Consider the following 14,166-nt stretch of genomic DNA (forward strand, 5'->3'; position numbering starts at 1 on the left):
TACTTCTAATAGTATAACGAAATCAATATTTTTATGTAAGAAAAACTAATCTGAAAAGTTACTATTTAAAAAGTTATTATTCTGGAAGTTATTATTTGTCTAGTTGTAAACATTAAGATTATACCAGCAAAAACGAGTATTTATGTAGAAAACCATGATTTAAATCTGGTCTTACTGACTAGTGATTTAAATCAAGGAGACGTCTGAGGGGAAATATGATTTAAGTCTGTAAAATTATGCATGGAATAGAAAATGTTGACAGAGATACATTTTTCTCTCTTTCTCACAATACTAAAACCAAGGGGCATACAATGAAAATGTTGGGGGGAAGAATTAGGACAAATAAAAGGAAACATTTCTTCACGCAACACGTGATTGGTGTTTGGAATATACTGCCATAGGAGGGGTGATGGCCACTAACCTGGATAGCTTTAAAAGGGGCTTGGACAGATTTATGGAGGAGAAGTCGATCTATGGCTACCAATCTTGATCGTCTTTGATCTCAGATTGCAAATGCCTTAGCAGACCAGGTGCTTGGGAACAGCAGCAGCAGAAGGTCATTGCTTTCACATCCTGCATGTGAGCTCCCAAAGGTGGGCCACTGCAAGTAGTAGAGTGCTGGACTAGATGGACTCTGGTCTGATCCAGCAGGCTCTTTCTTATGTTCTTATTTAAATCGATTTGATTTTTAATCAGATCCATCCCATCTCTCCCCCCCCCCCTTCCAGTTAACAAACAAATCATTGAGCAGCAGTAGTCAATCTGAGCTGGAAAACAGGCTACATCAGCTGACAGAAACACTAATCCAGAAACAGACCATGCTGGAGAATCTGAGCACGGAAAAGAACTCCTTGGTTTACCAGCTGGAGCGAACAGAGCAGCAGCTGAAGGCTGTTCAAGGCAATTCAGTGAACGGTCCCTCCATTAATATGGCCGGAATTGACAGCAGTGAAGGTAACATTGGAAAAATGACAACAGCCAGTGCCCTTGCTGCCATTTTATCAGAGTAAAGATGGCTTTAAATGACTTAAATGTAATTTATGTACTTTTACTAAACTGGTTAAAGCCATAGGTAGTCCGGGATCTTGCCTAAGAATTTCATGGATGGTAAGATGTCTGACAAGAACATCCAGGGCCCGTTCTGTGCAGGCCAATTTAAGTGGAGTGCAGTCAGTGTAAACGAAATCGTTGCTGCCTCGGGGCATTCGCATGGGCGGGCGTCCTGAGCACAGCATGTGAATCAGCTGGGCCACGGGCCTTCACACAGGCATGCCGTGGATTTTTTTGTTGGACGCCCATTTCTGCATAGCTACGCAGGAATGCTCACATGAACCCCCACAGCCATGCTGACATCCCGCGATACCCTGAGATGACCCTGTGCGCCTGCGTGGGTACGCAGAAGTGAGCCGGGAATTTAAAAAACTTGGCGGCAGCTGCAGAATGGCGTTTTTGAAAAGAATCACTAGTTTAGCGATTCTCAAACATGCTGGTTTGGGGAAAATAGGATGTTGCAGCTTCGTTTCAGCAGCGGTGGCTGTGCGAAGTTCTCCCCCAAAACGGTGTTTTTACTGTCCTCACACTTCTGTTTTTGGCCTGTGTGGAACGGGCCCCTGTCTCTTACCCTGCAGCACCAAATTTCCCCCCAAATGCTGCTTTTGGGATTCAGCGGACCTCCCGCTGGAGTAAGGATTTAGAGGAAGAATGAACTGGGGAAAATCTCCTCCTCTCCCTCCCTTTATGCACATGGAAATGCTATGGAAGAAAGAAGAGGGTTGTAGTCTATCCCTGCTCCATGTGTTGGTTTTTTAGTGTATTCATGTAACTCCTAGTCTTGGATTCTGTGAAGGATTTCTGTGTGTGCTAGATAGTCTTTGCCAGAGGGAATGTTTCTTCTCCTGCCAATCTTCGGTTTGTGCAAGATAATTGGTCTTCATTGGGTCCTTGAGCAGATGGAAAGTTTAGTGAAAGAGGAAGCATTCCTCTTAGGAGAGACTACTTGTGTGTGTGTGTGCATGTGAGCCATCAAATCATAGCTGACATATGGCAATTCAGTAGGGTTTTCAAGGCAAGAGACAATCACAGGTGGGTTCCCATTGCCTGCCTCCATGTGGGCTGAGAGTTCTGAGAGAACTGTGGCTGGCCCATGATCACCCAGCAGGTCATGTGGAGAAGTGGGGAATCAAGTAAATCAGGAATGGGGTGTCGTGGGGTTTCCAGGCTGTATGGCCGTGTTCCGAGAGCATTTTCTCCTGACATTTCGCCTGCATCTGTGGCTGCCATCTTTAGAGGATCTGATGGTAGTCAAGCAAGTGGAGTATATATATACCTGTGGAATGTCCAGGGTGGGAGAAAGAAACATTTGCATTGGTTGACAAGTGTAAAGGGTGCAATTAGCAGGTGTCATTTGCATGTGTTGAGTGGAATCCGCCCATTTTAAATTCTTGGCTGACTTGAGTTCTTCTGTGAAATGGCGAGGCATCATGCTACTCACCTAACTATACCAGAATCTTCTTGAATGGCCTCCTTCAGCCAGGGTGGATTGTGAAGTTGAAAAGATACCAAGGATGCATGAACTCAGCAAATACTTCCTTTGTTGCAGTGTTGTTGCTATTTGTGTATGGATTTCTATCCTGGCGCTATATAACCCTCAGGCTAGTTTACAAAAAAATCATCAAACTCTTAATAGCCTATGTAAGGGTGGTTAATATTCATGATTGCTGATAAATTGATTTTCTGTTGCCACTTATTTGTTTGTTTAGCAAATCTGTATGCCACCTCTCCGAAGACCTGATACTAATTATATATATATATATTTTAAACCCTTTCTCTAGGCGCTCGCATGCGAAATGTTCCTGTTCTTTTTAGTGATGTCGACATTAATGCGGCAGGAATGTATGGCAGAGTCCGCAAAGCTGCCAGCAGTATAGACCAATTCAGGTGAGGAAAAGGTGCCGCTGTGGGCTTTGTTTACTCCCATGAGCAAATGGGGAGGGGCTCTGACTGAGTGGTGGCGCGTCTGCATGTGGGAGCTCCCAGCTTCAACTGCCTGCATTTGCTTGTTCTCTCAAACCATAGCAATTAATGTTCAGTAGTGGAGGGGTCAACTTTGTTGGCCTTTTCTTTAGGTACTTTGATGACATGACAGCAAAAGTTCACAGGAGTTGGCAGGGTAAATCTGGAGGAAGGTGAGGAAAATCCACAGAGTCAGCACTATCCACAATCTCTGTCATTACCTCCAACCAGAGGTGGAGCTACCAGGTCTTTGGGGAGTGCGCGTTGCACCGGGCACGTGCTCCCCCCCCCCACACACACACACTTAGCTTTGTAAAACAGTGCAGGCTGGAGAAGCGGCCTGTTCCCTTCAGGCTGAAAATGGCCTGGTGGGAACTACACTTGGCCTGGTGGGAACTACACAACTACACTTGCAAGCCCCAGAGCCCCAGCCCATTTTCAGCCTGAAGGGAACAGGCCGCTTCTCCAGCCTGTACTAAGGCAGGGCACCGTGGAGAGGGGGGTGGAAAACACGGAGGCACACTTTGTCCCAGCTACGCCTCTGCCTCCAATCCGAACCTTTAATGACCTTGCTATAGTCTTTACTCCATGCGAAGCAACATGACGCTGCAACGCAAGTTTACGCATAGTACTAATCGTTTAAGAAATACAAATTTTGTAAGTGATTCTTTTCCCTGGACCAGACTTCAGTTGTTGCCAGTATAATGCATATATTGGTTTTATATCATACTTAATACAACACAAAACTGAAGCACCTCTCTGAAGTTCTTGCCCTCTCCCGCTGCATCTTCTTCCACATTGTTGCATATTAAAGCTTTCCTACTTTGTTAATAATGATGTGGAATCCTCTTGATTGGACTTCTAGTTTGAAACTGACCAATTCAGTTTGCAGCATGTGGCTTATTTGAGGAAGCCCCGCCCCCCAGTTCTGGTTTCTCAGAATTGTCAGAACAGAATGACTCAGGAAGGCATTCTTATAAGAGGGGCAGAACTCTAATAAATCAGTTCAGGGGGAAACTAGAATAATCTTGTCCAAAATAGATTGTTTTGTAGCTTTAACAATTCTTCAGTTCTCAGCCTCATGACATTAATTTGTTATAATTAAGAATCTTGTTGGTTAGATTGAATAGTTTTATATAAGGGATAAATGTTACACACATTTATTGTTTCATTGTCTTAACCATGTTTTTGTTTGCTTGTATTGGTTTTCCACTTCTTCAGTTCCCGTTCAACTGCATTATTTTGTTTTACTCTTTGCTTTGAGACTGTTATTTTATTATACTTTGGGCTTTGATCACTGATAGACTGAATATTCCTTCTTACCCCTGTAATTGCCTTTCTCATACTCCTAATCGGCCCATCACCACTGCCTTACTCTGTTTTGCTAGAAATCTTTGCTGTTAGATTTAGATGTTTTTGCCATAGAATCATAGAGTTGGAAGAAACCCACAAGGGCCATCAAGTCAACCCCCTGCAATGCAGGAACACACAATCAAAGCACTCCTGACAGATGGCTATCCAACCTCTGTTTAAAAACCTCCGAAGAAGGAGACTCCACCACACTCTGAGGTAGTGCATTCCACTGTCAAACAGACCTTACTGTCAGGAAGTTTTTCCAGATGTTTGGGTGGAATCTCTTTTCTTTCACCTTGAATCCATTACTCCTGGTCTTAGTCTCTGGAGCAGCAGAAAACAATATACTTCATAATTCACTTGGGAATTGACATAATCATTTTTTATTGCTTTTGTAATCTGCCTTGAGTCTGAGTAGGGCAGATGATAAATGAAGATAATCATAATAATGGCTAGAAAGATTTAAATTGCTGTATGTAGTTTGAACAAAAATCCAGTGATGAGACACCAAGGGAAGAATAGATATTTGGCTTTTATGGATGAGTAGAAATAGGATCCAGGAAAAAAAACCTAAGAGATTAATTGTTGCCATAAAGGGAAACACAAAAGAACAAATATTTCTTTTTCTAATGGCTATATTTCTTTTGGTTTCAGCATCCGATTAGGAATCTTTCTACGGCGGTATCCCATTGCACGGGTGTTTGTAATCATTTATATGGTGAGTTTGTTGATTTTACTAGTGGTGCACTTTTAGCCTTCCTGCATCATCTGTAACCTTGATCCATCAAGCAGGAAATGGCATACATAAGAAATGAGATATAGTTAAGTTTAGCATTGAAGCACACTTTACAAGAAGAGTACACATCCCCGATCTGGAAGTTAAGAAGTTGGAAGATGTTATCATGACTTTATCTTAGCATTTTAAAAAACATTTTGCGTGTGATTGTATTTCATAGTTCTGAAAAGCCGCTGCCTTTCTTTCAAACATTAGCTATAAGAAGAATAGTCCCTTAAGAAGAATAGATCCCCAAAGGGTGCCATCTAGGAAGCAGGACTAGGGAACACCATGTATTTTCATCCTTCATCTCACTTAGGGTAGATTGAGAATCTGAAGCTTCTGGGCAGAGGCATAGCTGGGCCATACTGCGCCCGGTGTGCACTCTGTGTATTCCGTCCGCCTACCCCCCTCTGAGGCGCCCTGCCGCCGCCCCCTCTTGGTCTCGAAGCCCTGGAGGCGGCCTGTTCCCTTCAGGCTGAAAATGGCCTGGTGGGAACTACACTTCCCATGAGACCTTGGGGTCACAAGGTCTCCTGGGAAGTGTGAGCGTTCTCAGGCTGGGTCCCCAACCTGAAAAGGAACCGAGCAGCTTCTCAAGCCCTGCACTGCTCCACTAAAGGAAGTAAGTGGAAACATAGAGGAGGGGAGTGCCGCGAATGAGGAAGTGATCTCCCCTTCCCAAAGACTGGCTAGCCCTCTACTCCTGGCTCTTCCCTTGGTGCAGTGAACAAAAAAAAAAAATATTGTGGCCGTGTGTATTGGGGAAGGTGCTCTAAAATGCCCTTTTCTCCCAGGCCTTAGGGATTACTGTTCAATGTTAGTCTTGTGCTGTCAACATTGCTCCGCCAGGGTCAAAAAGCTGCCCAAGAGGAACACACCTTACCCCATCCTGCCTCATGTACACTGTTGTCCCAGACTATCTGGGCCAACACACTAGTTCGGTTCATGTTTTGGGTGTTCAGTACAGTCCTAAGATGGGGCAGATTTGGCAAGCCTCAGCAATGCCTGGGCATCATTTGTTATAGTATTGCAGGTGTCTTTCTGTGAAGTGTAGCATTTTAATAAATCTGGCGTTCTCAGAGCAGTGATTGCTGTCTGCTGGTGGAGCTTGAAAAGAATGTGGGTCAGATCCCGTGGAAAAATTCTGCAGATGGAAATAGGCGGATTTTTGCCAGTTCCCCTCTCCTGAATCAGCCCTCTCACTCTCTCCTCAGCCTGTTCCTGGGACTATTACCCTGATCCCCTGGGAGCAGCATTTCTGGGGCATTTTAGGCTGCAGTGGGAGGGGGAACATGAGAAAATTGTGCTTCACTAACAGAAACTCTTCCCTCAGCACATATTTTCAGCAGGATCCAAGTTTGCATCTGTTTTTATTTTTTATTTTTTGAGTGAAAGCGGGGGGGCGGGGGGGGAGAACCAGAATATATGTCAGATTCCCACCATTTTCCACTAGAGGGAAGAGAAGGCTGTGGTTAGCTGAGGTAAAGTTTATAGTTACATAAGCCTCTTTCGCTATGCTTCCCAACGGAAATATTCCCAGTGCTAAAATCATGCACCCTGCAAGCTGTAGAAATATCTTCTTGAGAAAACATTTTGATGATCTAGGGGGGTGCCATTTTTTTCTGGGCTCCAGGATAGTGAGGAGCTATAAGGGGGGGGGGTGCAAAGCCAACATTTTAAGCTGACCCTTTATCCTCCATCTTTTCCCCAAGCTACCACTGGGATATTAAATCCAATGGACCTTGTCAGTTTCCCTCACTATTGAAATTTTCCACAGCCCCTCTGTCCCCCCAGTCAGCAGCTCTGAAGAATCACAGTTCTTAGGCTAGTGACCAAGCTCAGCATCTGCAGAGTGAATCAGCAGGGCATCGGCCTTTCTTCAGTCTAATCTGCGGTCTCTTCAGCTGCCGTCGCTTTCTCCAGGAGCCTGGCACCAGGGACACTGTGCATTTTCAAAGGCTTTTCGGAGCACGTCAGAGAGGGCGCTTTTTCTTGGCAAACATGCAAAGCCTTTGTTGTGACAAATTTAAGCATGCACACTCTTGGTTTAGATGGAAATAAAAAGTCAGAACTGGGGGTGGGGTTCCACAGAAAGCATTTGTCATAGACTTTGGTAAAGATTCTGTATACATACAGCCTCCCATTGGCCGCTGCAGCAAGGAGAGACCTGGTAAGATCGCGCTTGTCCAGTGGGAGTCATTGTTAGGCTGATCAGGGGAGAGGTTACAGTTTTAATCTTCACCTCCAAGTGTAAAATGGAGCTTAGTAGTCCTAGAACGAGTCACTATAGGTTGGATCCAGGCAAAATCTTCTTTCTAATGGAAGGGGCGGGGTAACTTCCACCTCAATTTTCCCTTCCTTCTGTAGACCACCTGGTTTTCCCCTAGTGGCAATGTTCATAGGGGATCCCATTTCCAATGGGGAAGCATTTCCAGGGAGATCGAAGTGGCCTGCAAGGAAATGCACGGGGGAGAGAAAAGTTCTGTTTAAACGTCAGAAGTGCCTTGTGTGAGCAGAAACTTAGTCTGGATTCTGGTCAGCCTAACCTACCTCACAAGATAGTTGTAAGGATAAAATCCCCTCCGTGATTGCACAAGTTCTTTAGAGAGCTGATGGAACACAAACATGATAGTTGGATTCTCCCTCCCCCCTCCCCCCACCCGTTATTGCCATCATTGGGAGAACCCTGTTGTGTGTATGAGGTTTCACCTCAAGAGCATAGTACAGAGCTGTGTTCAGTGGACAGACTAGCTCCTGCTTGTGTGGTGCTCCTTTTGAACCTTGGAGCCCTTCTGGGACTCTGAATTAGTGGTATTTGCTGCTTTTGGTTTCCTGATTCCTGTTTCTCTTTTGCTAGGTGTTGCTTCACTGTATGTGGGTCATGGTGGTTCTGCTTACCTATACTCCGGAGATGCATCATGACAATCCAAGCGGCAACTAAAACACAACCCTGGAACAGCACTTACCCTGATGATTAATAAAGTTTTTACTGTTCATGCATTTAGAGCAACTAATTCTCTGGAAGGGGAAAGCTTCGAAGAACAGGAGAACTGCCGCGTCTGTTCCACTGCAGCTCGGGCAAACTTAAATTATTTGGTAGACATTCTGATTTCCTCTCACTTCCACAAAGTAAAAGCAGTTTCCTTGATAAAAAGGCTGCTTGAATGAACTGTGTCCTCTGTTGCATTTTTCATTATTCTCCCATGGGTATACACACATCACAACATGTACACCTGCAGAGTGTAGGTGTGCACACTGTATTCTTGATCCTATAGGAAACTGGCTGTAATCAGGGAAACTAATTATGCTTCGAAGCCGAAACAAATCCTTATTTTTTTTCCTGTATTACAACTATTTCTACACCTTTTAACCCTGTACATATATAAATCCAGTTTTTCTTTACCACATACATTTCTGGCAGATCTGACGGCTGCTTGGTGGCATTTATCTTTTATGTAAATAGCTTTAAAAAGAGAAATAAAAAAAATATATTGCTTCAGTTTTGGTCCTTTGACATGCTAGCAGTGTTTCTTCCAGAGTAATGCAGGAAAGTTGGTATTTTTGTATATTTTAGTAGTGCTGTATAGCTGTGTATATGCAGAACTGTGAGAATGCCTTCATGCCTTAGGAATGCCTTCATTCTTTGCAGCGCGGAGAGAACCCATTAGCTGCCTTATTAAGAACCTTTAAAGTCTTTAAAGATTCATGGTATCATAGACATTTTAATCTAAGAAAATATATGGAAGTTCATAACTAGGCTTGCTTTCATAACGTGTTGTACGTTCCGGATTGGAAGAGGCAGCCAGATGACAATGAAAACAACAAGCTAATTCAGACATATTTTTAAACCCTGTTGATTTTGTGCAATCGTACAGCCTCTTACGTCCCTGAACTATTGACTGTCTGATTGAAGTTCCTATGGCCATTTGACAGATTCTATCATAAAGAGAAGACTGCTTTCTCTCTCCACCACCACCCCACATATCTGAAGAATGCAGCAATGAGTTAGGCAGGAGAACTGGAGCTTTTGGAAAACAGCCAGGCATGCCTCGAGGTAGGATTGCACAGTATGAGTATAGATATTAAACATCCAGTATTGATATTGGACATAAAAATCTGCATCTGGAAAACCTCAGTTTTCATTTTTCAGGAAAGGAGTTGAATGTATGTTTAGTCTCTGCCTTTTCCTTCTAGCAGTCAACATGAAGCTCTAACACTGCTGCAGATGTAATCTTTGTAATATGTGGATGTGATCTCTCAGAGGGAAATAATAATCCGAGACTCTGGCGGGGGGGAGCCGGGGATCTGAGCCCAAGGCAGGATTACAAAGATCAAGGGGTTAGTGTCCTTTTCACTGCCCCCTCTGTGGAATGCCCTGGAATGTTTTTAAGTGGCAGTGCAAAGAGCCCTTGCCATAAGTCAACATGGCTGCATCCCATCCTACATTTCAGTTTGCAAGAGACGTAGCACAGGGTCTATATTTCAGCAAAACCCATTCCCCTGAAAATGATCCCAAATCAAATTGGACAGTAACGATTGCCTCAAATAACCTTTTGATTTTTTTAAATACAACACCCCACTCTTACAGTACGTCTTGTGGCAGCCAGAGTGGTGTAGTGGTTTAGAGCAGGTGGTTTGATTCCCCACTCCTCCATTCCTGCTGGTTGACCTTGGGCTAGTCACAATTCTCTCAGAACTCTCAGCTCCGCCTATCTCAGAAGATGTCTGTTGTGGGGAGAGGAAGGGAAAAGAAGCTTGTAAGCCCCTTTGAGTCTCTTTACAGGAGAGAAAGGTGGGGTGTATATCCAAACTCCTCTTGCCCAATGTCTCTTGCACATGGACTACCTTAAGTAAAATTTTCCTTCCAATGCTGGAATCCAACCTCTGTTCCGAAAACAACTTTGACTTTCTTGTGTCCATTATCTAGACCACAGGTGTCAAATTCGCGGTCCTCCAGATGTTATGGACTACAGTTCCCATAATCCCCTGCCAGCATGATTATGGGAACTGGGTCCCAACTATCTGGAGAACAACAGTGGCTTCCTATAATCTAGACTATCCTAAACAGTTACTGGACTACTGAAGCGTTGTTGCGGACTCCTCCCACCCCCCCAAGAGAAAAAAGCCATCCCTGTTGTCCTGCTGCACAAACAGCCTGGTGAATGGACAAAGACCAATGTTTAAATAAGGACTAAATATGTTGTGGCTTATCAGGGGAACTAAAGCAGCTGCTGTTGTGCCATGGCAGGGCTGTTTGCTTTAATGTTCTCTGATGAAAAATCAGCAGCAACATAATTACAGAGCACTGCCAGGCATTTCCAAAGCTTTTTCTGCCTCCCCCCCGCCCTTTTGATTGATGCCCATTGGAGCAGTTTGCCTCGTGTGCCCTACCTCATCCATGGCCCATTAGGTTTGATAAGCTCTTTCATACCTCGTTCGAAAGCAGGGAGATGCCAGGCTGGGTGGGAGAGAAAAGCTTTTTGTCGCTCCCAGAACTGAGTTGTGTGATGGTTAATGGGAGGGGAAGTTCAGCCGTCTCCTGTTCTGCCTTTTCAGCAAAATGAATTGCAGTTTAATAACATCCCATATGTTCCTCTCAAAAGAAGACGGTTTTGCAGATGATGTCGCATCCATCGTGAGCACCTCGAATTAAAAATTGTTGGATCAAAGTGTGAAATATGGAAAAAAATGAGTATGTAATCTATAATCTTTGTGTGCCATCAAATTACTTTTGACTGTGGTGGCCCTATGAATTCATGTCCTCCCAAGCATCCTCTTGTTAACAGCCTTGCTCACATCCTTCAAACTGAGGGCTGTAGCTTCTTTTATAGAATCCATCCATCTCATGTCAGGTCTTTCTCTTTTCCCGCTGCCTTCAACTTTCCTTAGCATTATTGTCTTTTCCAGTGACTCTTTTCTCTTGTCTTCTCATCATGTGAATGAAGTACAATAGCCTCAGTTCAGTCATTTTAGCTTCTAGGGCAGGGGTCGGCAACCTGAGTCTCTGTAGCCGCATGCAGCTCTTTAGTCCTCATACTGCGGTTCCACAGTAGCAACACCAACGATGGCAAGTTGCACTTGGGACATGGCGAGAGCCCCTCCTTCCCCGCTCCCTCCCTCCCTCCCTCCCTCCCTCCCTCCCTCCCTCCCTCCGGTGTCCTTTCCCCTCCTTCCCTCGTCTGGCGCCTGGGAAGGAGAGGAAAAAACATAGACCCAGGAAGCGGAAGGAAGGAGGCGAGGAAAGAGGAGGTGCACTGTATCCATCCCAGGAGGTGCAACTTTGCCATCGTTGGCGTTGCACGCCCTGTCTATCCTGCCAGCTTGGCTGAAGGCAGGAGCTTGGGTAGAGCTGGGGGGGGGGCTTGGAGCTGAGCAGGGTCCAAAGAGAGTCAAAACTGTCAGGATGCTTGGAGGTTATTTAAAGCACCACAGTAATAAAAAAGCTCAGCTGGAATGTGTTCCACAGGTTAGAAAAAAGGGCAGCACCAGTCCGAAAAGCCACCATGGTTAACAAGAGAGGTTGAGGAAAGTATCAAGAAAAAAGAAATGTCTTTTAGAAAATGGAAGTCCAGTTTGACTGATGAAAGAATATGAGAGGGAACACAAATGGTGGCAAAGAGAAGCATTTATCTGTAAAGGGAGGCAAAAAAAGGATTATATGAGGAGCACTGGCTGTGAACATCAAGACCAACAACAAACAGTTCTTCAAGTACATCAAAAGCAGGAAAGCCAGCAAAGAGGCGGTAAGGCAGTTAAATGACAAAGGAACAAAGGGTGTGCTAAAAGATGGCAGGAGATTGCAGAGAAGCTGAAATGAATTCTTTGCATCTGTATCTTCACCCAAGAAGGAGGTGAGGAACATTCCTGCACACCTGAACCAAGCTTCTTAGGGAGTGAATCCGAGGAACTAGGAAAGATAGTGGTAGACAAGGGAAGAGTTCTGGCAGCCATTGATAAACTAAATGTTGCAAATCCCCTGGCCCAGATTGCATTCACCCAAGAGTTCTTAAAAGAGCTCAAGCATGAAATTGCTGATCTTCTCTCACTTTAATGTACAGCTTATCCCTGAAATCAGCCTCCATCCCTGAAGACTGGAAGGTGGCCAAATGTCACACCAATCTTTAAGAAAGGATCCTAGGGGGGACGGGGAAATTCTAAGGCAAGTGATGGTTTGAAGCATCTGTTCCCTGGTAGAATTAGTAGAGATCTATCATTAAAGATAAAGAATTATAAAACATGTAGAAAAGCAAGACCTGCACAAGGAAGAGTCCAGCGTGAAACTTTGCAGAGAACAAATCCTGTCTTACAAAACTTACTAGAGTTCTTTGAGATTAGCAAACAGGCATGTGGACAGGGAGGGTGAACCGGTGGACATTGTCTACTTGGATTTCCAAAAGGCTTTGACAAAGTTCCTCACCAGAGACTGTTGAGAAAAAAGTCAACCAATGTGAAGGGAATAAGAGGGAAGTCCTCCTATGGATTAAAACTGGTTGAGGAAACAGGAAACAAAGATTGGGTGTAAATGGGAAGTTCTCACAATGGAGATGTAGGAATTGAGGTGTCCCCAAGGATCCGTTTGGAACCAGTGCTCTTTAACCTATTCATAAATGACCTGGAAGTAGGGGTGGGTAAGCGTGGTGGCCAAATTTGCAGATGATACAAATTATGTAGAGATTGGTGAGAACCATAAAGGGATTCTGTGAGAGCTCCAAAGCCCAGGACCTTGATAGGAGAATGGGTGAGTGGGCTCAGAAATGGCAAATGCACAGTTCAATAGCAAAATGTAAGAGTGGTGGGGCAAAAAATCAAACTACACATACTGCAGCTACAGGGGTCCAGTGCTATCAGTCACAGACCAGGAAAGGGATTTAGAAGCGTCTTAGTTGATAGTTCCATGGGAATGTCCAACTCAATACATGGCAGCTGTGAAAAAAGGCAAATCTATGCTGGGGATAATTAGGAAGGAATTGAGAATAAAACTGCAAAAGATTGTCATGCCCTTATATAAAGCAGTGCGACCTTGCTTAGGGCACTGTGTCCAGTTCAGTGGCAGCATCTCAAAAAAAGGATATTGAGGGAGATAGAAAAAGAGATTAAGAGAAAGGGCAACAAGGATGATTGAGGACTGGAGCACCTTCCCTATGAGGAGAGGCTGCAGCGTTTGGGACTCTTTAGTTTGGAGGAGGCTGACTGAGGGGGGCTATGATTGAAGTCTACAAAATTATGCATGGGGTAGAAAATGTTGACAGAGAGAAATTTTTCTCTCTTTCTCACAATACTAGAACCAGGGGGCATTCATTGAAAATGCTGGGGGGAAGAATTGGGACTAATAAAAGGAAACACTTCTTCATAGCGTGTGATTGGTGTTTGGAATATGCTGCCACAGGAGGTGGTGATGGCCACTAACCTGGATAGCTTTAAAAGGGGCTTGGACAGATTTATGGAGGAGAAGTCGATTTATGGCTACCAATCTTGATCCTCCTTGATCTGAGATTGCAAATGCCTTAACAGTCCAGGTGATCGGGAGCTACAGCCGCAGAAGGCCATTGCGTTCACATCCTACATGTGAGCTCCCAAAGGCACCTGGTGGGCCACTGCGAGTAGCAGAGAGCTGGACTAGATGGACTTTGGTCTGATCCAGCTGGCTTGTTCTTATGTTCTTATGGGGTCAAATGGCTCTTTGAGTGCTAAAGGTTGCCGACCCCTGTTTTAGGGAGAATTCATGCTTGCTTTGATCTAGAGCCCGCTGATTTGTCTTTTTGGTGGTCCATAAAACTCTCAACACCACATTTCCAAGGAATCCCCTTTCTTCCTGCCAGCTTTCTTCACTGTCCAGTTTTCAGACCCATACATAGTAATGGGGGATATTATGTTTAAAAAATAAATTTGTAAACAATTGTTAGAGGAGTAGCCATGTGACTCTCTTTTTTTAAGCTGGATTTCAATCAATTGCATGTTGGAACTTTCTCTTTCCTGCTGCCTCCGACTTTTTCTAACATTATTGTTATGCCACATTATCGTTA

The 14,166-nt window shown here is 44.4% G+C and overlaps 1 protein-coding gene across 2 annotated transcripts in view; it reads left to right on the forward strand.

Annotated features, from left to right (window-relative positions):
* GOLGA5 (golgin A5) overlaps positions 1 to 8,642 on the forward strand; it is a 28,318-nt gene extending 19,676 nt beyond the window's left edge. For both annotated transcript variants that reach the window (XM_048485232.1, XM_048485231.1), the window contains exons 10-13: positions 729 to 954; positions 2,832 to 2,937; positions 5,020 to 5,083; positions 8,001 to 8,642. In XM_048485232.1, the coding sequence (XP_048341189.1) occupies positions 729 to 954; positions 2,832 to 2,937; positions 5,020 to 5,083; positions 8,001 to 8,084 (480 nt within the window). In that variant the 3' untranslated portion in view covers positions 8,085 to 8,642. The remainder of the gene's footprint in view (positions 1 to 728; positions 955 to 2,831; positions 2,938 to 5,019; positions 5,084 to 8,000) is intronic.
* The last annotated feature ends 5,524 nt before the right edge of the window (positions 8,643 to 14,166 follow it).

This window comes from Sphaerodactylus townsendi, linkage group LG02, assembly GCF_021028975.2.
Source record: "Sphaerodactylus townsendi isolate TG3544 linkage group LG02, MPM_Stown_v2.3, whole genome shotgun sequence".
In the NCBI taxonomy this organism is placed as follows: domain Eukaryota; kingdom Metazoa; phylum Chordata; class Lepidosauria; order Squamata; family Sphaerodactylidae; genus Sphaerodactylus; species Sphaerodactylus townsendi.